The sequence below is a fragment of the Mustela lutreola genome, chromosome 4 (genome assembly GCF_030435805.1).
Source record: "Mustela lutreola isolate mMusLut2 chromosome 4, mMusLut2.pri, whole genome shotgun sequence".
In the NCBI taxonomy this organism is placed as follows: Eukaryota; Metazoa; Chordata; class Mammalia; order Carnivora; family Mustelidae; genus Mustela; species Mustela lutreola.
This window is the reverse complement of record NC_081293.1, coordinates 40,388,151-40,414,327: the sequence shown is the minus strand read 5'-3', so window position 1 is coordinate 40,414,327 and position 26,177 is coordinate 40,388,151. Positions and strand designations below refer to the sequence as shown.

General features: G+C 45.8%; 1 protein-coding gene across 4 annotated transcripts in view; it reads right to left on the bottom strand.

The window, feature by feature from the left end:
* VSTM4 (V-set and transmembrane domain containing 4) overlaps positions 1-26,177 on the bottom strand; it is a 99,927-nt gene that overhangs the window by 63,520 nt on the left and 10,230 nt on the right. For 3 of the 4 annotated variants that reach the window (XM_059169635.1, XM_059169638.1, XM_059169637.1), the window contains exon 3: positions 6,580-6,648. The exons of the other annotated variant lie outside the window; for it this stretch is intronic. In XM_059169635.1, the coding sequence (XP_059025618.1) occupies positions 6,580-6,648 (69 nt within the window). The remainder of the gene's footprint in view (positions 1-6,579; positions 6,649-26,177) is intronic. 4 annotated transcript variants of the gene reach the window in all.

Genomic DNA, 26,177 nt, shown 5'->3' with positions numbered 1-26,177 from the left:
CAACTTCTTTCAAGATATGTCTCCAAAGGCAAAGGAAACAAAAGCGAAGATGAACTTTTGGGACTTCATCAAAATCAAAAGCTTCTGCACAGCCAAGGAAACAGTCAAGAAAATCAAATTAGGTTTTTAAGATGAAGTTCCTAGAAGTGGAATTGCTGAGTCAAAAGGAATGCACCTTTGTAAAGCCCTTGGGACCTGGAGAAGCAGGTAGTTAAGTGTCCAAATGGAAAAAGCAAGCATGCTGGGAGTGGCAGGGGGGAACGCTGCCTTCCACAGAGAGCTGGAGATGCAGGTACGGCCATGGTCAGTGAGAGAGGAAGCGGGAGGATGGGATGGAATCAAACATCTCAGCCTCCTTTTGACTCTCTCTTCCCTGGCCTACAGCCCAGGAGGCTCAGTGTAGTCTCTGAGCCAGAGTCCACAAGGTCCTCCCGTGGTCTTAGGTTCACTCAACATTTTTGCCTAAGCTAGTCTGAGAAGGTTTCTCTTCATGGAACTTAGGAGCCTGAACTAAAAGCAAAAGAAGTAGAAAGCACAGTAGGATAAGGCTTCAAGGGAAGGGAACACCTGCCCTAACATTTAAGGGAGCAGGAAGTTGGGTAGGAAGAGTTTGCTACAGAGGGAGCTGGGAGCCAGTCACAGAAGCAGAGGAAAACTGAAGTTGAGAGTTCTGGAAGCCAAGAGAGTAGATGTTAAAGATTCTTTAATAGCAGCAGGTGCTGCTGGAAAACATCCACTAGGTTTTCCTCCTTGGAAGTTACTGGAAAAGTCCTGGGGGAAAGCCAGTTCAGTGGGATGGTGCGGGCTGTGCCTGATGACAAGGGTCGAGGAGTTCAGTGGCATGTGAGGAGTTTGAGACAGAGATAGCAGAAACCCTCTCCTACAACAAAAATCAAAACTGCCTTTCTGTATAGACATCTTGTCTCAGACACGTGGGCTCTGCAGATTCACTCGGTGAGAGCTCTGAGTGGTCAGAGTTAGGGGCTCAGGTCTCCGTACAAACAATGAAATTCTGAGAGCTAGAGCAGGGGTCACAGACCAGGATTCACGACAGGATGCAGGGTGGGCCAGAACACGGAGAGCACACGGCCAGTCCCGGATTTACAGGGGTTAAGCAAACTGCTCAGGGACCAGGACTGTGTAGTCATTTCTGGCATGAGAGGATGACAAACAATTCAGCCCCATTGCCAGGCACACAGACGTGGGGCAAAAGGACACAGCATCCACCTCGACAGACTCCAAAGATGAGGGCCTCAGGACCAAAAGGGCAAGGGCGATCAGGCTTCAGTCTCATCCTTCATTGGAGAGACAAACCGTCCCACTGAATGAAGTTTCTGGATCACTGGAGCAGGGCAGCGTCCACCACGAGCTCCCCCTTCACTGGAGCCCCTTCTTTTGTTTGGAAACTGTAGCAATCAAGCAGGGACAAGGTCGTGGTGAGAATCTCCCACAAGCGTCCCCAGAAGCACGCTGTAGACATCTGTGGCCCGCTCTGCCCCGGCAGGAGGCGAGGGGCTCTGAGAGGCCCGAGTTCTGGTTTCAGATCACAGCCTCTACCACGTGGCACGGAGGAGGCTCTCCCCAGGCAGCCCTGGCTGCAGACATAAAACATCTGGCCAGTCCGGAAGGCTCAGCTACACCGCCAAACACTCAGACCCAGGGGCTGGGGACACTGGCCCGCAGGCACCGGCCTCCTGTGTGTGTGTCCCCATAGCCTCAGGAGCAATCACACCTTCTCTCTGTTGCATTCCTGAAGCTCCAGGAACCTGAGCAAGTGTCCCCTTGCAGGAGGAGAAAAGCTCAAACAGAACATCTGAGTTTCTCTGGATGGGGTAGCACCCAAGACCCCAGAGTTCTGAGTTTTTCCCTCTCTTCCAAGAGTTTCTTTTGCTGCATAAAGACAATGCCCTGTTTTATCTACTCAAAACACTGAAACCACCACCCCCAGTTGTCTCTGCAAACAGATAAAACGCTGAGCCATTTCAGCCAGGGTCACAAACACGTAGATGGAGCACCGCCTTGCCACCGAGCGAGCGACAGCAAAGCTGGGCTGAGTTCCGCACAGGTGGCGGCCACTCTGCTCAGGACAGCTGTTCTCGGCCCGGAAGCTCAGCCTGTGCTGCCTTATCTCCCACTTTCCCTTAACTTCCTTCTACACACCTCTCTAATTATAAATGTGGGCTCAAAGGTTTCAAAACCCAGACCAGACCGGGCCAAACAATCCTTGTCTGGAGGCTGAATCCACAGCCTTCAGATCCAAATTGAACAAAACATCTGCACTGAACCGAACCTGGGGTTAGCTTTTCAAACACCACATTTTCTTGCGCCCTCAAAACCATTCTAAAAATCTTTTACGTCCCTCAAACTCATGTGCAGCTTTGTCTTCTGCCACTAGACTTTCAAAGGCACCAATGTCATTTTTAAGCTCTGTTGCAAGCTGCCATGCAGAAAATGTCCCTCCTGCCCCAGCCCAGGCCTCCCCGAAGCAGATGGTGGGGCTGGCAGGCTGGAGGGACACTCACGCGGCAGGGAGGCAGAGGGTGGGGTGCCAGAGCTAGTGCCAGAGCCCCCTTCCCAGAACACCAAGCCACCGCAGGGCAGGCCCAGCAGAGAGGCCCCGGCCACAGGCAGGCAGCACCTGTTGCTGGGCAACGCGGAGGCCAGCTGGGATATTCGGCCTCTCTGAAACCCGGCGGCCCCAGCATGTCTCCGCGCAGTGAAGGACGCCACTCTCCCAGACCGCTGACTCCAGAAAGTCCATGTCCGTCCCTACTCTTCCAGGGAAAATGCAAACGCCAGGATCTCGGATCTGTGCAGGCAACCTGAGCAACAGGCCTGAGGGATTTTAACTCACTGCCGCATTTCACCAAGCGGTCTGACAATGCTGGGTTTTGTCCTGCGGGCATGTGGCCCATTGAGCGGAGCCCCAGGAGACGGCCATCCCTCATCAGCTCTCCCATCCAGGAACAAAAGGGCAAAGGCCCGGCATCAGGCACCAGGGAGTTTCATCTGTACCCCTGGCCTCACTGACACCATGGCTGGGTTAAGAAAGCAAAACACAAGGCCACTGCTGCTGGAATCACAGGGAAAGAAGGTTCTAGAAACAGCTGCTCTGCGGCATTAGACAGTGCAAGGACTCTAGCTCTTTTCTGAAGGGACCTAATTCTCTGTGTGGAAAAGGAAGCCCACCCTGGGCTACGGATTTTGTGTAGAGAGCTAGGTTAAGAGTGACCCTAAGAGTCAAGAGCTACATGTGAATTACCAAGTACCATCAATTACACGCTCGTTTTAGACATGTTGAGGATGCTGCAAGGCAGGTTGGGACCACGTGCTGCAATCTTCCCAGATATAAGGAGTCTTGTTTTTTGTACCACAGATTTTTTTTTTTTTAGATTTTATTCATTTGTTTGAGGGAGAGAAAGAGAGAGAGTGTGTGTGTATGTGTGTGTGTGTGTGTGTGTGTGTGTGTGTGAGCAGGGGCAGAGGCAGAGGGAGAAGCAGACTCCCTGCTGAGCCCAATACGGGGCTCTATTCCAGGACCCCGAAAACATGACCTGAGCCAAAAGCTTAACTGACTAAGCTAGCCTCCCCCCCACCCCCGTACTACTGGTTATTTCTAAATACAGTCCTCAGACCATTTGCACTGGGGAAACACCCTGGGCCCCAGTACAAATGTTTTGCTCCCTTCCTAACTGCAATAATCAGATTCTCGGTGGGGAGCCCAGAATCCGGGTCACTAACAACCCCCCAGGAGATCCTTATGCATCTGATGATAAACAAGGTTCCCGATGTCACAGCTGCCAACGACCTACCTTAGGGATGCCCTGGATGTCTCCATACGTCTCCCTCACCATTGGGCCTCGGTCATGGAGCATCTCCCCGAAATATGGAGTAAATCAATTGTTTTTTTTTCTACTGCTTCACTCCATGAAGTAAAGATCCTTTCATCTCCTTGCTAACAAATAGGCATTCCCTGAATGAAAAGCTGGGGTGGGTGGGGGGACACCTGGGTGGCTCAGTGGGTTAAAGCCTCTGCCTTTGGCTCAGATCATGGTCTCGGGGTCCTGGGATCGAGCCCCACATGGGGCTCTCTGCTCCACAGGGAGCCTTGCTTACCCCTCCCCTCTCTCTCTGCCTGCTTGTGATCTCTGTCTGTCAAATAAATAAGTAATCTTAAAAAAAAGAAAAAGAAAAAGAAAAAGAAAAGAAAAGGCAGGGAATACAAGGAATCGCCACTGAATGAAAGAGCAGTCTCACAAAGAAAAAGTTTTATGGCAAAACAATGAATCCCAGTCTCTTATCTGGGTGATACTCCCTGGTTGCAAATAATGTTCACAACTGTGATTACATTTTTCTAAAAGAGAAAGTGCCTCCATCCACTGCTTTTAACTGGCTATCGGAAGAGGAAGAGGTGGGTCTGGATCCCAGTGCCCCCTCCCATGGGGCGCGATCTCCTTGCAGCACATCTCTGAGCTAACGAAAGGTGAGGGGAACCCCCAAGGCACACACGTCTCCCGAGATCTGTTCAGCTAGGGGATTCATCACCTATAAATGCCATGCCTTCCCTAAATGTAATCCTTCGGGAGTTCCTGATCACCTTTTGACATTCATCAGTTTTTCACTGACCAAAGGCTCTGCCCAGAACTCACAAAGGACATTCCTTCATTGCTTCTGGTCATAATCCTCCCCCTCACTTTGTGATCATAATTCCTGTGAACTCTCCTCACTCTCAGTAAGGCAAGGTTTCTCAGCCTCGGCACTCTTGACATTTGGGGCCAGAGACTTCCTTGTTGTGGGGAGCTGACCTACGTGGGCATTCCTAGGACGTTTAGCAGCACCTCTGGCCTCTACCCCGTAGAAGCCAAGTGCATCGAAAGCCTACTTGTGGCAACTAAAAATATATCCATAACTGGCAAATGTACCCTGGAGGGGCCCAACCCCCTCGAACCCCAGTGCAGCAGAATCCCCCCCGGAGGTCTTGTGAAAACCGAGACTCCTGGGCACCACCCCTAGTGTTTCTGATCTTGCGCATGAAGGGAGGACCCGACACTGTGCCTTTGTATCAGGCTCCCAGGTAATGCTGCTGCTGCTGGCCTGGGACCAGCCAGGGCTCCTGCTGGGAGCACCTGGAGAGCTTTGAACCAGTTCCAGTTCAATCAGAATGTCCAGAGACGCGGTCCAGGCATCAGTGTTTTTAAAGCTCCCCAGGGGACTCTAACATAGGTTGAAAACCACTTGCTGAAGGTTCTCAACCTATTTCTAGAATCCCAAACTCTGTAAGAAACTGGAGATAAAATTTGCCACGGTAGGGGTACATTTCATTTGTACAGTACTTGAAGATCCCTCCCTAAAATCACTTAGGAGTAAGAATTCTGGAGCTTGGGGCTTTCTCTCTACTCTTTCAAAACCCATGGGCTGATACCAACAGGATTCCCACCTTACCCTCGTTCTCTCTCTCTCTCTCTCTCTCTCTCTATATATATATATATATATATATAGTTTTGGGGTTTTTTCAAAAGATTCTACTTACTTTTTTTAGAGAGAGCGCATGAGTGGGTGAGGGGCAGAGGGAAAGGGAGAGGGACAAGCAGACTCTGAGCTGAATTTAATGTGGGGCTCGATCTCACGACCCTGAGCAGAAATAAAGAGTCAAGAGTCGACACTTAACCGACTGAGCCACCCAGGGGTCCCCTCCTACCCTTCTCTTGAGTAAATTTAAGATAAGAAAACAACTTAAGGGACACCTGAGTGGCTCACTCGGTTATCATGATCCTGGAGTCCTGAGTTCAAGTGCTGCATCAGGCTCCCTGCTCGGTGGGGAGTCTGCTTCTCCCTCTCCCTCTGCTCATGTTCTCTCTCTCTCTCTCTCAAATAAATTAATTTAAAAAATAAAGAAAACAACTTGATGTCATAGCACAACTAAGAAGTCAGGATCCTTTTTGTTGGTTAAATGCAATAGGAAGCTACTCAAATAAGAGGGATGGAAGCTCTCAGCAGAAGGTGGGAAGAGAAGGGACAAAAGCAGGGAAGAAATGTGTTTTGTTTCACAGAACCAACAGTTCCAGCCTAGGAGACGCCCAATGAGGTATTTCACCAGAGACTCACCTGCTCGGGGTGTCTCCACTAACAGCCCGCATGGGAGCCAGGTGAGCCAGGCTGAGGCTGAGGACCTCAAGTTACCTTTAGCTCATTATGCTAACATCACATCCTATGGGCAGAATGTTCTGCCATTTTTTAGAACGTACGAGGCACATAGTAGCGTGCTGACGTGCTAGACATGCACGACTCATCCAACCGTACCAATGGCAGCTCCTTGCCCCAGGCCCTAACACACTGAATAAAAGGTTCTTGTACTAACCCCGTGGGGAGATGGGGCTTTGAGAACTATCTCCCTGTCCCCTAACTTGTAACAAGAAATAAAAAGTCCTTCGCTTCCAATATTGGTTGTGTTCAATTTGGTGTATGTACCCCAAGTGGTGACCCCTCCTTGAGTTTGGTGATGCTTTCTTCCCATTTTATTCCTTTCTTATTCTCTAAAAGAGAGGGGCATCTTATAATAAAGAAACATGCAAGGTCTACCTTCAAAAAATGCCCAGGTCTCTTTCTTTTTCTCAAAGGATGAATCTTCAGAAGCTTTGAGGGAAATCACTGTAAGACAAAAAGAGAAACGGCACAGCGTGAAGTGCAGTAGTTTACGGACCCGGCCCACACTGTGATCCAAAATAATACCATATGGTGTGAGCGGCCCTGACATTTACAAAGCCATTTTCCCATTTGCAGAACCACATTTAATTATCACAACTCACACATGAGGGAGAGGTACAACGCCTGACACACCACACTGGAGGCTCCAGCGGGGGGAAAGTAGGTTGTCTTTGTTTAAAAGCCAATAAATGACAAAGCTGGGACTGAACACAGTAGAAGTCCCACTTGCCCCACATACTTGTCAACTACAGAGTTCCCCAGTTGGAATTCTAAGAACCAAAACGTTTATTTGACCATATTAGTGGACATCTTTCTAAGTATGATGCACTTGACTCCTCCTAGACAGAGGAGCCTGAAGTCATCTGATGGCCCAGGGTCTGGGTTCTGAGCATCACTCTGTACCAGACAGTCATGCACAGCAGGCGGCATCTGATTGAGATTATTTTGTTCACTTTTAGTTATAGTTGGTCACTGAACTTACTGAGCCTGCTCCCAACAGTCAGGAAACAGAACTGAGCTATACAGTGTAAAACTTTGAATATTCCACAAAAGAGGCTGGAAGCACTGAAGGGTTCCATGCATAAGGGTAATTTAATCATGGGTAAAAAAATTAAGCTGACCAAAAAAAGCAAAATGTGAAGGAATGAGATCACTGTCCGATAGAACTTTCCAGGATGAAGGAAATGGCCGCCCATGGCTAATTGAGAATGTGAAGTGTGGCTGGTCCACATGGGCCTGAGGAATTGAATTTTTAATTTTATTTTAATTAAAATAAAAAGGCCTGTGGCTACCTCACTGGAGAGTTCTAGAGAAGAAAATCTAGCACCTGAATAGAAAGACAAAGGAGGTTGGAATGGAGATTGAATCAGAGAGGTAAGGCCTATGGCAGAGATCGTCTGAAACTCTATTTACTGTCCCTCCAAAAAACTTTTGTATTATATTGTCATGAATTTCAATCTGAATTTTCACCTTTTTACTTCTCTAGGCCTTATACTGGGTATTTCTTATTGACCCATCTTGCAGATCGCCAGTCTTCCCATGTGATAAAATCGTCTATTAACTCATTTTTATATTTAATTAATTTATTCATGTTTATAAATCCCAGCTCCCGACAAATTTCTCCAGCTTGTCACCTAATTTTGCAACCATATTAATCACATTACTTTAATGCATGTGCCTGATAACTTTCATATCTGCATCACCCGTAGACGTATTTCCGTTATCTATCTTTGCTTTTGATCATGTCCCTTGCTGTATCTTAGCACTTTCTTTTAGTTAAATGCCAGATATTTTATATAGAAAACTTTAGAAAACTAAGCAAGATTTTATCTTCCGGGGTCTCTGGCAGGCTCAGTGGATAGAGTGTGCAACTCTTGATCTCAGGGTTGTGAGTTCAAGTTCCACATTGGGTGTAAAGCTTACTTAAAAATAAGATCTTAGACATTTTTTACTTAAAAATAAAATCTTAAACACTTTTTAAATTTTCCTGGTAATTGGTAAAAGTGGAGAGAACATCTAATCCAATCAGGATTTTAACTGCCTGGAGTCTGGGTTTCAGTTTTATATAGTCTAGACTATCTTTGGCTTGCCCTTACTTAAGGGATCCTCAGTGAGAAGCCTAGAGTATCAACCAGGGCCCTTCCAATTGTTAAAATTGCCAAAAGTTATGCTTGCCTCTCAAGCATCCTGACTGACACTCTCTGTATAGCTTCTCTTAACTGCTTAAGTATGACAGAATTTCTCAAAGAGTTAGGTGTCTCCAACATTTGGGGTCACTAACTACTCTTCCCTATGCTCTATTTAGATAGTCCTTCAGAGACAAATAAGGGTAGCTGAAATGCATATAATTGTGCAATACAAATGTATTTATGATTTTCCACATATAGTATCATATCATCTGCGAAGAGTGATAATTTGACTTCTTCTTTGCCGATTTGGATGCCTTTAATTTCCTTTTGTTGTCTGATTGCTGAGGCTAGGACCTCTAGTACGATGTTGAATAGCAGTGGTGATAATGGACATCCCTGCCGTGTTCCTGACCTTAGCGGAAAAGCTTTCAGTTTTTCTCCATTGAGAATGATATTTGCGGTGGGTTTTTCATAGATGGCTTTGATGATATTGAGGTATGTGCCCTCTATCCCTACACTTTGAAGAGTTTTGATCAGGAAGGGATGTTGTACTTTGTCAAATGCTTTTTCAGCATCTATTGAGAGTATCATATGGTTCTTGTTCTTACTTTTATTGATGTGTTGTATCACATTGACTGATTTGCGGATGTTGAACCAACCTTGCAGCCCTGGAATAAATCCCACTTGGTCGTGGTGAATAATCTTTTTAATGTACTGTTGAATCCTATTGGCTAGTATTTTGTTGAGTATTTTCGCATCTGTGTTCATCAAGGATATTGGTCTATAGCTCTCTTTTTTGGTGGGATCCTTGTCTGGTTTTGGGATCAAGGTGATGCTGGCCTCATAAAATGAGTTTGGAAGTTTTCCTTCCATTTCTATTTTTTGGAACAGTTTCAGGAGAATAGGAATTAGTTCTTCTTTAAATGTTTGGTAGAATTCCCCCGGGAAGCCGTCTGGCCCTGGGCTTTTGTTTGTTTGGAGATTTTTAATGACTGTTTCAATCTCCTTACTGGTTATGGGTCTGTTCAGGCTTTCTATTTCTTCATGGTTCAGTTGTGGTAGTTTATATGTTTCTAGGAATGCATCCATTTCTTCCAGATTGTCAAATTTATTGCCGTAGAGTTGCTCATAGTATGTTCTTATAATAGTTTGTATTTCTTTGGTGTTAGTTGTGATCTCTCCTCTTTCATTCATGATTTTATTTATTTGGGTCCTTTCTCTTTTCTTTTTGGTAAGTCGGGCCAAGGGTTTATCAATTTTATTAATTCTTTCAAAGAACCAGCTCCTAGTTTCGTTGATTTGTTCTATTGTTTTTTTGGTTTCTATTTCATTGATTTCTGCTCTGATCTTTATGATTTCTCTTCTCCTGCTGGGCTTAGGGTTTCTTTCTTGTTCTTTCTCCAGCTCCTTTAGGTGTAGGGTTAGGTTGTGTACCTGAGACCTTTCTTGTTTCTTGAGAAAGGCTTGTACCGCAAATGTATTTATGATAAATAAGGGTGTAATTGCTACAGAAATCTACATTTCTTTTTTCCTACTTTCTAATTGCTCTCAGAAGGCAGACTTTGATCTGCTATAAGCTAGTCTGCCACTACTGAAGAACTCTCCCATTAGAACCTAAATTCCTTAAAATGTATCTTCTATCTCTATATCCCCATCACTTGGTAGACTGCCTGGCAGCTAGTTAGTGCCTAGTAAATAAATGGATAATCCATTTCTTTCTGAGTCCACGAAGTAAGCATTCTGGCCCTCCAGGAATGATTTCTTGGTCTTGTATATAATATTCAACAAGTCACATAATTTGCCCATCATCATCCTGCTTAATTTCCCCACCCACAGCTGACTGCCAGTGCAATCAATCAATTCTTCCTTCAAGAAGTTAAACTAAGAAACATCGTATATAATGGTTGTTGTGGGCCCTGGGTTGAAGGAGCCTGTGGACTTCGGGGCGGCAGCCATGTTGGAAACACAGGCAAGTGGAACAGAGCGGGGGCAGAACCTGCAAGGGGACACAAAGTGAGAGGACTCGTGGGGCTGAGGGCTTGATCTTGCTGGAGCTCTAGGCCCCAAGAAGGCTGATGTAATGTGGCTGCTATCCTTGCATTTTATGAGCTCCATATCCTTAAATCTATCCCTGCTTTTCTTCTGAATTAGCTTGAAAGGGCTTTCATAACTTCAACAAATTGAGCAGAGGCTAGGAGTACCCTAAAGAGACACAAAGAAAGCCGAAAGGAAAGAGAGATGATCTCCAAGGACCTGAGTTTTCAGGAGATCCAGCATGCCCATGATCTTCCAGAGCCTTGCCCCTCCAAATGTGGCCCACAGCCAAGCAGGGCGGTGTCACCTGGGGTCTTGTTAAAAGTGCAGAATCCCAGGGTCCTCAAGCCAGACCTACTGGACCAGAATCTGCTTTTAAACCAGATACCCTGGATCAATCATATGAACTTTAAAGTTTGAGATGCACTAATAAACCTCGGGTTAAAAAACAAACAAAAAACAAAACAAAACAAGTTGCCATTTACTGGTTGTGTAACCTTGGGCAAGGTGCTCGATTTCCCAGTGCCTCAGTTTCACAAATAGGGATGACAAATGCCTGCTCTTAAAGGACATGTGAGTCAAACACGTTAATATATGTGAAGTGCTTAGAACAGGGCCCAAGATGGAGTGAGCCATTTTTATCTGCAACAGTGTTAGCTCCATTAGAAAAGGGATTTTTGTCTGTTTTTTTTTTTTTTTTTTCCTGGCTCAAATTCCTGCACCTGATTCCAGCACCATCCTTTGTTGTCAGTCCTTTGTTTCACTGTGTGAATCTTCAGTCGCCCAAATGGTCCCCAAGAAAAGGTTCCTTGTCCTTGTCACTAAGTGCCTACAGCTCAAAAGGGCTGCTACTGTCCTAGCAAAGGCAGGCATCTTCGGACAACTTTTTCTTCATTTTTCTTTTTCTTTTTCTTTTTTTTCCACAGAAATTATGGGTCCTTGCTGCAGTCAATAACAATGGCTTTGCCTTACTTAGGATACAAGATAACAAGGTCTCCCTAACCAATTTACAGAGACCTGCACTGAAAAAGCCAAAAAACTGGGATTCTAAGCTAACAGGGCTCTAAGCAATGAATTAATGCATGTTCCTCATTTCCCTGCAGCGCAACTGTTTTATGGGAAAATACAGCAAATCTATTTGCATATGATTAGCAACACGGATCATAACTTTATCTGTTCCATAGACTCCTTCTGAGCTTCAGAAATTTGTCCAAGGTTTTGCCATAATGATCTTGTTTCAGCTGCTAATCCCCTGCTATCTCAAAGTGAATTTGATACATTGTCAAACTTTGTGTCTGAGCCCAGACACTGTAAGGAAACAGAGTGCAGGATGGGTGGGTGAAGGGCTTTGCAGTGGACAAGAAGCAGGTCTGCAACTTGAGCAGTGCACCTCCTTCACAGCATGGCTGCACGGGGCAGGCACAGATTTACAGAAGCGAGCCTGGAGACACTGAGTGGAAGAGGCCACTGCAGGGTAGCTACAGAGGAGGATAAAATGCTTCAAGGAAACATTCTGCTTCACCAAGCAGAGTGGCAAATTTTCTAAACACAGGTTATTTACTCTGATCAAAGACTTTTAGAAATAAAATGACCGCTTCTTGATCATCCAACACTTGTAATGGCTTTGGATGAATTAAGCCATCAGAAGGCTTCAGACTTTCAAACAAGATTCAATAAATCTATCACTTTCAACTGCGTTTGCCTCACCTGGTGATCCCAGCTGGACTCCCAGACAACTGGGAAGAAGGCAACAAGCATGCTTTCATACCCAAAGTGCTGGCTTTTTCTAAGTATCAATCAGCTCAGGGGAGCTGAATGTCCTCACACATCCTGATAGTTACCTAAGATTGGGGGAGTTCCCAGCTCAATCCCTCCAAGATAAGAATTCACATGCATTCAATCAGCCTTTTAACCAATGGGTTGTCTTATAGGGTCATGAAAGGGAATGGGGTGTTCATCCTCTGTGCTGGGATTCTGAGGTCCGGAGGAGGAATAGCACTTCCGTCCCTTCCCAGAATGGAGCGTGTTACTTGAGTATTCCTGCCTGGCCTTCTCTTCCCTCCTACATCCACTCAACCTCCTACTTCCCCAGGCAAGGGAGCTGGGGAGGAGTCCCTAATTCAGGCGAGCTTCTGACACACTGCCCCTCTCTGGGTGGAGGAATGAGGTCAAGCCCCTGCTGAAGGCAGTCTCGGTCTTGTACACGTTCTGAGACTGTGCTCTCAGCAAACAGCTGACGAGGGGATGGGCAGTGTGCGCCCCCTCGGGAAGGTCTCATTATCCCGGCTGCTGGGAGTGATGCCAACCCTGCTTCCCGGGGAGTTCTGTCTGTGGCCACTCAGGTGCACGCTCCTCTTTCATCCTACCTGCAAGGACCACCTCCAGCCATGAGGTGGGGGGCCCCGGGCCACCCTGCTGGGCCTGGGCGAGGCTCCCGAGGAGCAGTGCAACTGATCAGGAAAGCAAAAGGAAGTCCAATTAGACCTTAGCAGCAGACCACTTTTCTTAGGATAAAGTGAGCATTTTTATCTCTGTCTGATTTGGGCTCATTTTTCGATCGGTTTGGGTTCACAGTAGAGAAAACAAGAGCACTCAAAGATAGGTCATCCACTGACCTACTGACTGCTTTACAATTTTAGGGACCCCGGTGCCCAGTGGACAGAGCCTGTGCGACCTCCCCGTGAGGTGTGGGCAGGGATGACGGAGCTGCAGACTGTCTGGGGGCCTCTAGCCAAGACGGCAGAAATCAGATGAATCTCAAAAGGAGCAAGTCGTGAGATTCACCCTATCTTGGCCGCTCTGGGAAGAACTGGTTGGAAGTGGCCACCGGATCAAACGGTCTGGAAGAACGCAGCCCAGAGGCACCCAAACTGATCCTATCAGCCTCCTGTCTGGAAAAAGCAGGTTGGAAAGAAAGAATCTTAGTCAAGCCCCCTGCGATGAGACCCGTGGGGAAACCATCACTCAAAGAGGTGTGAAAACTGAGAGCCTTGATTGCTAACTTGGACAGAATGTCCTGCCAACTCCCCTGGGGAGGACAGTTTCACAGGCTGTGGCAGACTGTGTCCCCGAGCCCCTGAGACAATGCCCTCCTGGCTGAGGGGCTCCCATTCCCCTCCTGGTCTTCTTTCCACAGATCATACTGATACCCTTCTCTGGACCTGCGCTGACCCCATCATCCACAGAACAGGTCACTGACAATTTTTAGGGGCCTTGGAAAGGCTCCCTTTCTTCCAAAACTCTTTCTCATCGGCTCTCTCTGTGTCCCCAGTTCCTTTAACAAAAGATCCTACAATTAAAGCAGCTTAAATTGGAACCATGGGTTACATCCAAAGGAAGGTGCACAGCACATTTCTGATAGGGAAGGCCTTCTGGAATGCAGATATTGATGGAGAGGAGCGTAGAAGGGTCCCCGGCTCAGCCAGAGGTCTGAGAAGGCTGCAGGGACATCGCACAGGCCAGCCTGAGTTCAAGAGACGTACCTTCGCCTTTCTAGTCCCACTGTTCTTTAGGCTGGGCTTAAGCATTCTCTCGGATTACATACACAGATTTTAATCATAGAGAATGTTACCTTTATTTAGTGCCCAAAGACCAAGATTTCTAAAACTTTGGTGTGTAGGGGAATTCACTGGGACTCTTGCTAGAATGAACATTCCCAAGCATCACCCCTAAGCTTCTGATGAGAAATTTGGGGCAGGCTTAGGAATGTGCACAATTGGGGAGCACGACATTCAAGAAAGCCCGAGGCTCGGGGTCTCGGGATTCCGCTTAGAGAAGCCCGGCCTAGCACGCTCTGAGTAGAGAGGTGAGCACAGAGTGCAAGGAGACATGGGAGACAGGATTCAAGTCACCAGGAGCCAGACCCGGGGCCTCCGTCGCTTGTCCAGTCCAGGGCAGGGTCTGGAGCTCAAAATTCAAATAATGCCTCTCTCCCTTTCATCCAGGAAAAAGAAAAGTAACAGCAAAACCTAAGGAGTAAGCCTATCACATGAGTGTTGTTTACAAAAAACTCCAAACAGGCCCCTTTAAATAGCATGTCTCAGGACAAAAGAACACCGTTTTTAAGGAAGTTACTTTCTAAAGAACAGACCGTCTGTAACGACTGATGTGTCTCCCCAAATGTCTGACTCAAACTTGGAAATTGGAGAGAATGTGAGCGAGGGACACCGTGCTCCAACGGTGACCTGGTATTTCATGCTCTCCCTCCCTGCACACTGTGTTGCCTTAGAAAGCATCACTGTGCCCCACGCCTTCATCTTGTTATCCACCACCCCCAGCTGGACTGCACCTGTCTTCCTCACTTCTCAGAATCCTTCTGGGCCCACTGTAAGTCACGGTTACTTTGAACAAACAAATGAATGGAATGAGCATGAGCATTGGTATCAGTGGGTCAAGACCGCCTGAAAGGAACTTGGTCCTGGGATGATGACACTGTTACATTCTGGAAGGCTGGGAAGAGAGGCCAGGGAGGGACCCATCCTAGCCAGTCACCTCCCTTCGTCTGGAAGCCCTGCCCCCAAAGCAGTGGGAATGCACCAGTACACCGGGCCATTAAGCCTGACTTCTCTGCAAAGTTTGGGCCCAGGAGTTACGTACTGTGTGTCTGCTATGATTAATCCTATGGCCTTTGAGTTCTTAGTTCATTACAGAATGGAGGCAGAAAGACCCAAGATCTTAAGCAGAAGGCAATTCTTAAGCTCACGGAAACTGAAAGGAGGGACAGCCAACCCTGGTCCCTGGCATGTAGATCTCACTGACTGGCACCCAGGGGCTGCAGGAATCCACACAGCAGACACTGCCCTGCCTCAGTTTCCTTAAGCAGCATCTTGCACAGATCAGTAAGAGGGAAAATCAGAGGAGACCAGAAAAGGTTGGTGATATGAAATACGCACAAAGAAAGATCCTTAGGAGCACCTAGGTGGCTCAGTGGGTTAAAGTTTCTGCCTTCGGCTCAGGTCATGATCCCAGGGTCCTGGGATCAAGCCCCACATCAGGCTCTCTGCTCAGGAGGGAGCCTGCTTACCCCTCCCCTCTCTCTCTGCCTGCCTCTCTGCCTACTTATGATCTCTGTCAAATAAATAAACAAAATCTAAAAAAAAGAAAGAAAGAAAATCCTTAAAGAAAATAAAGAGGCGGCAACACTTTTGCTGCAAATTCAAAAATGCATACACTCAGTTCACAGTTCCTTCTTATTCAACGAGGGACAGTTTCCCAAGGAAAAAACTGTTAAAAATGTAGCTGTGTCGCCACTCTTTATAACTGGATCAGCATTCTCAGGGAAGGCAGGGGCAGCCCCAGGGACACACAGAGACTTTCTCTGTCTCTGACCTTCGGAAGTTCGCCTATTGCTTCACTTCCCCCTTGTGTCTCCAAGATTCAGGCTAAAGGCAGTCTCTCTTGGGGCTCAGACAAAGCCATGCATGCGAGTAAGACCTCCGAGTGACCTACAGGGAGCAGCTGATGAGAAACGGAAAAGTTCCAGTGCATCTATTTCAGGTCACGCTTTTCTTTCGCATCCACTGTAAGACAAATTTTAAAACACAAAGGAAAGCAAAAGAGCAAACAAGCCAACAAATGAAGACCCGGATTAAATAGACTTCCCATTATGACAAGGCAGTTGGAAAAGAAGGACGCCTTGGGAGATGGAATCTGCTACAGAATACAAAGGCCCAGTGTATGACCCCAAAAGCCATTAGGAAACGCTGAAATGTAGGGCTTGGGAATGGGCGCTCCAGATACAAGTCCGGGTCTACATACTTGCTTGCTTCCACCTTCCACTCCTTGTTGCCTTTAATTAAAATGGCATTTTACCAAAGAGCCTGGGTCACTCATTCTTTCTTTCTTCCCCACCCTCCCCCCACCCCCATCCCCCACCAAAATACAATCACGGAGCCCTTCTATGAACCATGACCTGTGTCAGGTATGAGGATGCATTTCAGAAGAATCTGGCAGGGTCCCTGGAATCGAGGTTATCCCTAGCTAGGTGCACCATGCCGACCTCAGCTCCTACCATGACCCCCCCCACCCCACCCCCCACCCCCGGTCTGGCCCTCACCAACCACAAACATGCAGCCAGCTCTAGCAAGTCGTCTGCATACTCCTCTTCCCTCTGGTCTAACCTTTGCTCAGCCTGTTTTTTCTCTTGACATGGCATGGACCACAGCTGTCCTGGTCCCCCTCACCCTGTGGCACAGTAGAATCCTACAACCTCCAGGTGACTTTCTCATTTCCCCTGAGAATATATCCTTGTCTCTCCTTTACTCACATGTCAGTGTCACCCTCGTCTATGGCCTGTTCACACTTTTTCTTAGCTATCTCCATAACATCTCTCAGATCCATACTCTTATCTACGTGTTCCCCCTCCAGATGGCGAGGCTGGGCCCAGAGAAGGGGATCAGACCTCCCCACCCATTCCTCTCTTTAAGGTAGGCACAACGATAATGGGCTTGTAACCCGGGACTTAATACATGTGTGTTCAGTTTGATTTCAGTCTCTTAAATTCTTCCAAGACCATGGCAGTCGGAGTGAGGGTAGGCACACTGAAGAATTGTTTCAAGCGTAGTTTAAATTACACTCCTGTTGTCAATTTGTCCCCTTTGAGGATCTGGACCTGTTGACACTTTCAACATCTTGATATGTGCTTGCTTAATTAAGCAGTAACACTAAATGTTTAGTAAATCTCACTCCTAATTATCTGCTCCGTGTCTCCAGTGAAAAAGGAATTATTTAATTTCTTCCCCTGAAACTTGAAATATGGGTTCCCTGGGGTAGTACTTTCAGATCCAATTATTAAATTCCCTCTAACATTTTGGGGTTAAGTAGTCAAATAAGAAATTGTAATTTCATCTTTGCCCCCAAACACTTTTAGGGTAACAGAGTTTTCCATTTGCTTTGTTCACTCCCTACATTTAAAGCTTATTTATATAATCTTGAGTCACATAGCCATTTGGCTTATTAAAATATGTTGTTTGGGGTCAGACTGAGATACTGATTAAATTGCAGGGGACAGCCTTTGCAAATTGCTTCTATTATTAGCGTTTTCACTGTTAATGAAGACATCTCCATCTGAAAGTATGCAGATTCATTTTGGCTCAGAGTATCAGTCTGCCTCTGAGTCTGTGGGTTGCAGGACTGGGCTGAAAAGCCATCCAGGGTAACTTTTTATGAGGTCTGGGGAATTAAATTTGCTGTCCCTTAAGACCTCACCGGGCAGCTTCATCTCCCCATTGGGTAGTACCCCCAAACTTCTACTCATACTCTTTCATTTCCATTCTGATCAGTTGTTTGGCCAACTGCAACATTTTTAAATCATAGTGCTGGGTACAAGGCACTCAGGACTCCACCTCCCTGCTATCCCTGGGGTCAGGCAGGACCTTACCTTGTTCTTCACTTCATGGTGTCTCACCCACACTGAGGCCCGCATCTGCATCTCACCTGCTCATGATGAATGAGCAAGAAGATGTTACCTACACATGACTGTCATTGGAGCAGAAGACACAAGGCTCACAGGGCCCCTGGGGATCGAGGTGACTGCAGCTGGTCCTCACCTAGACACTGTGCTTCTCTGAATATCCCACATACTGACCTTCTGAGGCTCCGGGCAGAAAGCTACTGTACTTTCTCCCTCCAGTGCTGCCTTCTACTAAGAATATTCTGCTTTGTCTAGACGGGCTGGTCTGGAGGTGTTTGAATCAACACCGACCCAAACTAGCTCTTTCTGTTGCCCCAAATGTTGACTCCATCCCACCCCTGCCTTTAGATATTCTCCCTCCTCCCCACCCCCCATGGTTTCAGCTGCCTGACTCAGAAATCAGTTCTCACTAGCCAGATCAGATAGGGACGTCAGCTCCTCATGCTTGTGTACTTACCAGACAGGGTGGCCTCCAGCCATCTTACTCTCAAACCTAAATGCCTCCTATGGACCAGCTGGGCACCACCCTGCTCATACTACTGAGACAGACCTCTGCGTGCCATCCCAAGCTCTCTTTCTTGCCCACACCCAGTCGGTTACTAAAGACTTCCCATCTGACCTCTCCACGTCCCTCTGTGCCTCGTGCCAAATGTCATCCTCTATCATTCCAAGCCTGGGCAGCTACAGAAGGCTGCCTCCTCCTCCTCTAGTCTGGTTCTCAAATCCATGCCCTGACCAGCCAACACAGGGATCTGTCAGAAGATTCTAATACTTTCTGGGGTTGGTGATTCTTATCATTTAGAGGAGATTGAGAAGAACAGCCTACAAAATCAAGTGTAAATTCCTTAATATTCAGGACAAGCCCCTCCACCTTCAGCCCTGCCTGACTCCCCCAGTTATCCACAGCTGCCTCCTCTCCCCAGCTCAGACTCCAGACCCACAGTGATAGCCGGCCCACACGCTGAGATGCCGCCCCCTCCCGTTTACCACTGCAGAAATGGCCCTGCCTTCTCCCCCATCCTTGGGGGCGCTCCCATGTGTTGAATGAATGCCCGGTGCACACCGTGTTTATTGCACATACATTACCCTCTAACATCCTGTTTGTGTATCAGCCACCCCTACAGACAGATCTACCATATGTGTCCCAAGTTTCCAGCAGGGCAGGGACTCAATAAAATGCCCACGGAGGGAAGGGATAAAGGAGCCCACACAGCGCCGCTGAGCACCGCCGCCCACGCGTGATTCCCCGAGGCAGTGTGTTCACTGAGACCTGCAAAGCTTCCTCCGCCGAACGGATCGCATCTCTGGAGGCCGCCACTCATGTCCTCATCACACTCGCCCCTCTCCTCTAGTTTGAGTCGATCCTTCTGAAAATGAGGTTCCCCAAACGTTCTGTTGGAGTCCCCATTAGTCTCACCAGCGCAGCGCACACGACACAGCCGCCTTCCTTCTCGGGGGCACCGGGCCAGTCTGCACGTGGACGGACATCAGGCGGTGTCAGCCCTGCAGTGTGGCCCTGCAGAAACGGGGCTCATTCACGGCCCCTGTCACCAAGGTCCTTTCGCAGAGACAGCCTCTCGGCCTCTCGTGGACCAACCCACCATGCCGGGGCTGCGCTTTCCCCGCATGCATTGCTCTGCGGTTTTCCAAACGGAATCTCACGCTGTTACTTCCCGCCTGTATTTCTGACCTCTCCGGATTCGTTTTTATTATATTTTTACTCCTCGCTGACATGAAAAACATTTCCCAATTTTGCATCTTCTGTAAAGTTCATTAGGGTGCTGTGTGCGCCTTTTTCAATGTCGTTGATTAAACGATTAAATGAAATCAGACCTAACATTGGCCCTCCTGATTTCCACTGAAAGCTTCTCCAAAGGGTTCCAGTTCCCTGTGTCACTTAGGACTTTTTGATCCGTTTTCTCTGCAGGCAAGTCTTCATGCACAACATTCCTTACCTTTCCTTCCACCTCCGTGTAATAAAAATAACACCATCAGGCTCATCTGATAGGACAACTTCTCCAAAATAAACTGAGCATGGCTCCACGGTCCTCTAGAGGGTCATACATTTTCAATTTTCATTATTTGTCATTTCATTTTGTGCCACTCAGTACCCAACCCTACAGTCAGAAGCCCTCCCTCCCATGATCTCACACAGACATGATTTGCAGATAAGCCCCGATTTGTCAATTCCCTATTCTTCAAAATCCACACTTCTCCATCATGTTTTACTGACACTCACAGTTAAAACATAAAATGGCAAGTTGTGCTTTGCCTCAAATTCATACAACTTACATTTCTTAGCCGCACATTTTCAGCGATGTCTCCGAGGGAAATTGCCATGACAAATCCTTGTGTTAGTGCAGATTTTTTCCCAATAACTTGCTATTTTTTTTTTCAGCACATACACATACTCAAGGACTCACCCCAAATTGGGGAAAACTCAAAAAACTAGAGAGCAAAATAAACAAATAACACCGCAGCTACTGGGATGCACTGGTTTGGTTTGGTCTTGGGCTTTTTGTTCCTTTTATTACTTGGTATCACATTTATAAAGCATTTTATAAGCACACGGATAGCAAGCCAGACTTTGTAAGGAGCCACCATGTCAGGGACACAGCAGGGATGTGACAGGTTGTGGTTTATGAACAAATCCCTGAACACCCCTTGTAAGTGCATCCCTCCTCCCCTTCAGCAAATTAGATCAAAGCATAAGTGATATGGACTGATGTATGATCACACCCTTGACTCCACTATAACACATATAAACAATTTAAAGATGCTAGACTTCAATCAGCATTCATGAAAATTTAGTTGTGGTGCCACCATGATATCCAGGAGTTTCATGTATTCAGCAAGCTGGCAAGTGAACTTTCCCAGGAATGACCTTTCCAACCGGTAGGCCCACTAGCCATATTTCCATCCCTTTCCTCCTCAGAGGACAGCAACATGTGACCTTTTGTACGTGGTGATCACTCCCAGGTCAGAAAGAACTCCAACTAAGGAAAAATCTGATGTCCTAGAGAACGCTAGAGGCTTTGAGACAGGAATTCTGAGGCACCTGCCTAGAAAAGCATATGATGGGATGAAATTGCCCTAGAACCTAATCTCCTTACAACTGCGGTATTTCAAAACGAAAAGCTCTTTGAATATCCACCTGCCGGTTTGTTCATCTCTTCTCTGAGGCACGACTTTTACAGACCAGGCACTTGCAGAAAACCTCAGCCCCGTCTGATAATCTCTTTCTCTGACCTACTTCGAAGGTGCTGCACTGAATCGGGAAGCCAGAAGCCACAAACTTGAAACAAGCTCCAGGTTGCAATTTATAACAAGTTTGCTCCTACAAACACCAGACCAGACCAATCAGAGCCACAGTGGACGCCAGCCCTGACCTTTCGATTTTTTCCTCTTGTTATAATGCTAAAAATCATGGCCAGGGATAGAGACTTAACATGCAAATAAAATGTTGCCAACTGCACCTGCGCACCCAAGTCCCTGCATTTCCCTACCTTTACCTGCGACATATATACATGACGTCACTCCTTTCCTGCCCCAACTCCTTCAGATACTTGCCCAGCCCTTGCTCAGGGAGGAGTCTGGTAGCCCTTTCACTAAGGCTGTCTCCCTCATGCCCAGGCCTGAGCTTACAGTAAAGGCTATCCACATCAACCTTGGCCTGTGTCTGCTTCTACCTGGGAGGGTCAGAGAATCCTAAAGTCAGTAACAGCTTGGCTAGAAAAAAAAAAAATGAATAGGAAAGTTGGCTTTTAAAACTTTAGGCTATCTCTGACAAGTTTCTAGGATGGATTTTATTGTTGTTATTATTATTATTATTATTATTATTAAGACTAATTTTTTTAGGGGCGCCTGGGTGGCTCAGTGGGTTGGGTCTCTGCCTTCGGATCGGGTCATGATCCCGGAGTCCTGGGATTGAGCCCTGTGTCAGGCTGTCTGCTTGGTGGGGGAGCCTGCTTCCCCCTCTCTCTGCCTCTGCCTGCCGCTCTGCCTACTTGCGATCTCTCTCTGTCAAATAAATAAATAAAATCTTAAGAAAAAAAAAAGACTAATTTTTTTTTGGAGCAGTTTTAGGTTCAGAGCAAAACTGAGGGGAGGGTACAGAGATCTCCTATACCTCCAGCCCCTACATACACACAGCCTCCCCCACTGTGAACACCCCCACCAGAGGGATACATTCGGTACAACAGATGAAACTACAATGACACATCATAATGATCCAGAGTACATCATTTACCTTAGGGTTCACTCTTGGTGTGGTATGTTCTACAGGTTTGGACCAATTAGTAATGACATGTGTCCACCATTATCGTTTCATACAGAATGTTTTCATTGCTGCAAAAATTCTCTGGGTTCCACCTGTTCATCCCTCCCTCCCCAAACCTCTGGCAACCACGGATCTTTGTACTGTCTCCATAGTTTTGCCTTTTCCAGAATGACATATGGTTGGAATCACACAGTATGCAGCTTCTCAGACTGGCTTCATTCACTGCACAAAAAGCATTTCAGGTCCCTCCATGTCTTCATGGCTCGATAGCTCATTTCTTTAGAATGGATTTTTTAAAGTGTTTTAAGAAATTTAAAAAGGAAAAGGTAAGTTACTAAGAGCCATTGGCAGGTCAATCCCACTTGCTTTTCTGATAGGTTTACTAGCGGGGATCATGAAAAAGTCACAGACACCTCAAAGCTGGTTTTTCAGTAGAGAACTGACCATCCCTAGCAGTGGCCATGTGAGCTATACGGGAAAATATGGTCAAGATAAAAGCCCAGATGGTAAAATTAAAATTCCTAGCGCTGTTAACAAAAAGAGTACAGGTAGATGACTCACTTCCCCCAAAGTCCTGGTCAATGCAATAAGGTGAGCTAAAACAGTGACATATCAATTTGCAGACATTCTTGAGAAGCAACTGAAAATGTCTATATTCAAAAAAAGTAAGTCATTATGTTGCCAAATGCAAGCCAACAACTTTTCTATACATCAGTAATAACCAATTTAAAAGAGGGGTGTGTGTGTGTGTGTGTGTGTGTGTGTGTGTATGCATGAAAGGAGAAGGGATAGATCCTATTTACAAGTGGGCAATACCTAGAAATAAACATACTAAAAATATTCCAGACTCATGTTAAGATATCTTTTACTGAAAGACTTAAAAAAAAAAAAAAAAACCCCACCCTGCATGCATGACGGAATATACTAGTTCTGTGGATAGGAACATTTAAAATCATAAAGACATTGGGCATCTGAGTAGCTAAGTAGGTTCAGCATCAGACTTCTGATTTTGGCTTAGGTCATGATCTCAGGTCTTAAGCCCCACACTGGGCTCTACACTGGGAGCGGAACCTGATTAAGATTCTCTCTCTTTCTCCCTCCCCTTTGCCCCCCCCCTTTCTAAAAAAAAATGAAAAAGAAAAAATCATAAAGACCATGCCAAAGTAATTTATAAAGTCAATTAAATTCCAATAAAATCAAACCCCAACATAATTTCTACAAAACTATGTAAGATCAGCTGATGGAAAAACTAAATGAGACTAGGGAAAACATTTATTTAAAAAAATAATGAGACTTGCCCTATTCTCTAATAATTAAAATAGTGCTTTATCTGTGAGTAAGGAGTTTGCATTTAAATGTAGGAATTTGCCCACCCAGGGACGCCAAAAAAACAAAAAAACAAAAAAAAAAAAAAAAAAAAAATGTAGGAATTTTGCTCATGACATCGTAGCATTTCAAAACAGGGAAATTTTATCTGTTCAATAGATAATGTAGGGACAAAAAGACAGCCATTTGGAAACAAAAAGTTAGTTAATTATTCCACAAATAGTTAATTATACAAAAATGGATTTCAGGGGTGCCTGAATGAATGATCATTGAGCATGTGCCTTCCACTCAGCTCATGATCCCAGGGTCCCGGGATCGAGCTCCGCATTGGGCTCCCTGCTCAGTGGGAAGCCTGCTTCTCCCTCTCACATTCTCCCTGCTTGTGTTCCCTCTCTCGCTGTCTCTCTGACAAATAAATAAAATCTTTCAAAAAAATGGATTCCAGGGGCGCCTGGGTGGCTCAGTGGGTTAAGCCGCTGCCTTCGGCTCAGGTCATGATCTCAGGGTCCTGGGATCGAGTCCCACATCTGGCTCTCTGCTCAGCAGGGAGCCTGCTTCCTGCTCTCTCTCTCTCTGCCAGTCTCTCTACCTACCTGTGATCTCTCTCTGTCAAATAAATAAATAAAATCTTTTAAAAAAAATGGATTCTAAAGAGTTAAAGGAGTAAAACTTTCTTTTAATCCTTTAAAAATATTAAAGAAAATTACAGAAAATACTTTTGTCAGCATGGGTGGGAAATACCTTCCCAGATAATATATGAAATCAAGGTACCATGTGCAATTTATTGAATAAATTATATCTCAGTAAAAAAAAAAAAAAACCTGAAAATAGGAATACCGTAAAGGGAAAAAGAAACCTGGTAAATTTGACAAAATAAATATCTTGAAAATGTAAAATATCCATGTGGTTGAAAAAAATAAAGCGTAAAGATAAGTAACAAATAGGAAGAAAATTTTGTACCATACATAACAGCTAAAGAATTAATGATCAGAAAAATATATATATGTATGAAAAAGACAGCAAGCAAGTGAAAAATAGGCAAAGGTTAGGGACAGGCAATTGACAGAAAACTTTTTTTTAAAGGTTTATGTATTTATTTTTAAAGAGAGAAACAGAGAGAGTGAGAGAGAGCACGAGTGGAAGGGACACAGAGAGAGGGAGAAAGAGAATCCCAAGCAGACTCCATGCTGAGCGCAGAGCCCACAACCTGAGACAAACAAGGGGCTCAACCCCACAACCTGAGACAAAACCAAGAGTCAGACACTTGACTGGCTGTGGCACCAGGAACCCCAACAGAAGAAATTTTCTTAAACAGTCAATAAACATATGATGAGATGTTCAACCTCACTAATAATTGAATACAATAATTAAAATTAAATTGTATTGAATATAATAATGGAAATTAAAACAATGAAATATTCTTTTTCCCATTACCAGGATAAATAATGAAAAAGATTAATAATATCCATCGATAATGAGGCTTCAGGGAAATAGACCCTATCATGCAATGATGGTCAGAGTATAAATTTGTAAAATCTTTTTGGAGACTATATGGGCATTGTCTATTAAAAATTTAAATATGCATGGCCTTAGGCCTAGCAATTCTCTTTCCAGGAATTCAAAAGACACACTTGAAAATGTGTAGAAGGATGTTCACTGAAGCACTTGTTATGTTAATGAAAAATTGGGCGTTTCTGAGACTTCATCACTAGAGGGATGATGGCATACAGTTTGGTGTTGTCTGACTATGTAATACCACTTACAAAAAAGAGCACAAATAACATCATCAGCAATACTTATAAGGCATGAATTGTGGTGTCATTGGAATATATGTGTGGGGGCAGGCACGAATGCCCACAGAAGAGGGACCTGATGGAGGCAGACCACACCATGGACAATGATTACCTCTGGGGACAGCAGTGCCCCTGAGGATGTTAGGATGTAATCTCAGTGGGCTAGCATGCACAAAGAGGAGGAAGGATAGACAAGCGCCTCGAACGAGATGTACAATTGGAATACGCCAAGGAAAAAGAGATATCTGACTTCTCCCAGAGAAGGTGACATTATCGACCAAGTCTTGCCTCCCTCATGTACTGGTAGCAACAAGTGCTATCAAAGGGCATTTCATTCATTCACAAGCCAACCTCCTTTTGCAACAGTGAGATGAGAAGACATGGCATGTCAACCATTCTTCCTGGGACTTTACAGTGGAAGACCAGCAATTTTATCTCACATTGAGAACAATGCAAGAAAGAGTGTGACAGTCCGCGGTCAAGGGCAGGGGACAGGGGTAGTGTTAAAAGCATTCCCGAGGGGTACTTGGGTGGCTCAGTGGATTAAGCCTCTGATTTCAGCTCAGGGTCCTGGGATCAAGCCCCACATCGGGTTCTCTGCTCAGCGGGGAGCCTGCTTCCCCCACCCCCTGCCTGCTTCTCTGCCTACTTGTGATGTCTCTCTGCCAAATAAATAAATAAAAGTATTTCCAAGAAAATTGTCCTGCTCCTGTGAATGGCTTGAGAAGCCTTCAGGAAGGAGAGCAAAGTGAGTTCCTTAGAACAGAGGGACTCCGGAGCCCAGAGGAGGAAAGGCGCTCACTCCAAAAACACTTGTGAGAATTGCTATTCAGTGTTATAGCCCAAAAGTATTTGCCCACAGGACTTTTCATTGTGTTTGTTTTTGTTCTGGTTTTCCATATAACAATTATTAATATGAAGTGAAGATTTAAGAAAATAAAGCTCCTGGAAATGAGCAAGGAAAAGGGCCTGGGGAAATGGTGCCCCGGGAAGTTGGAGCC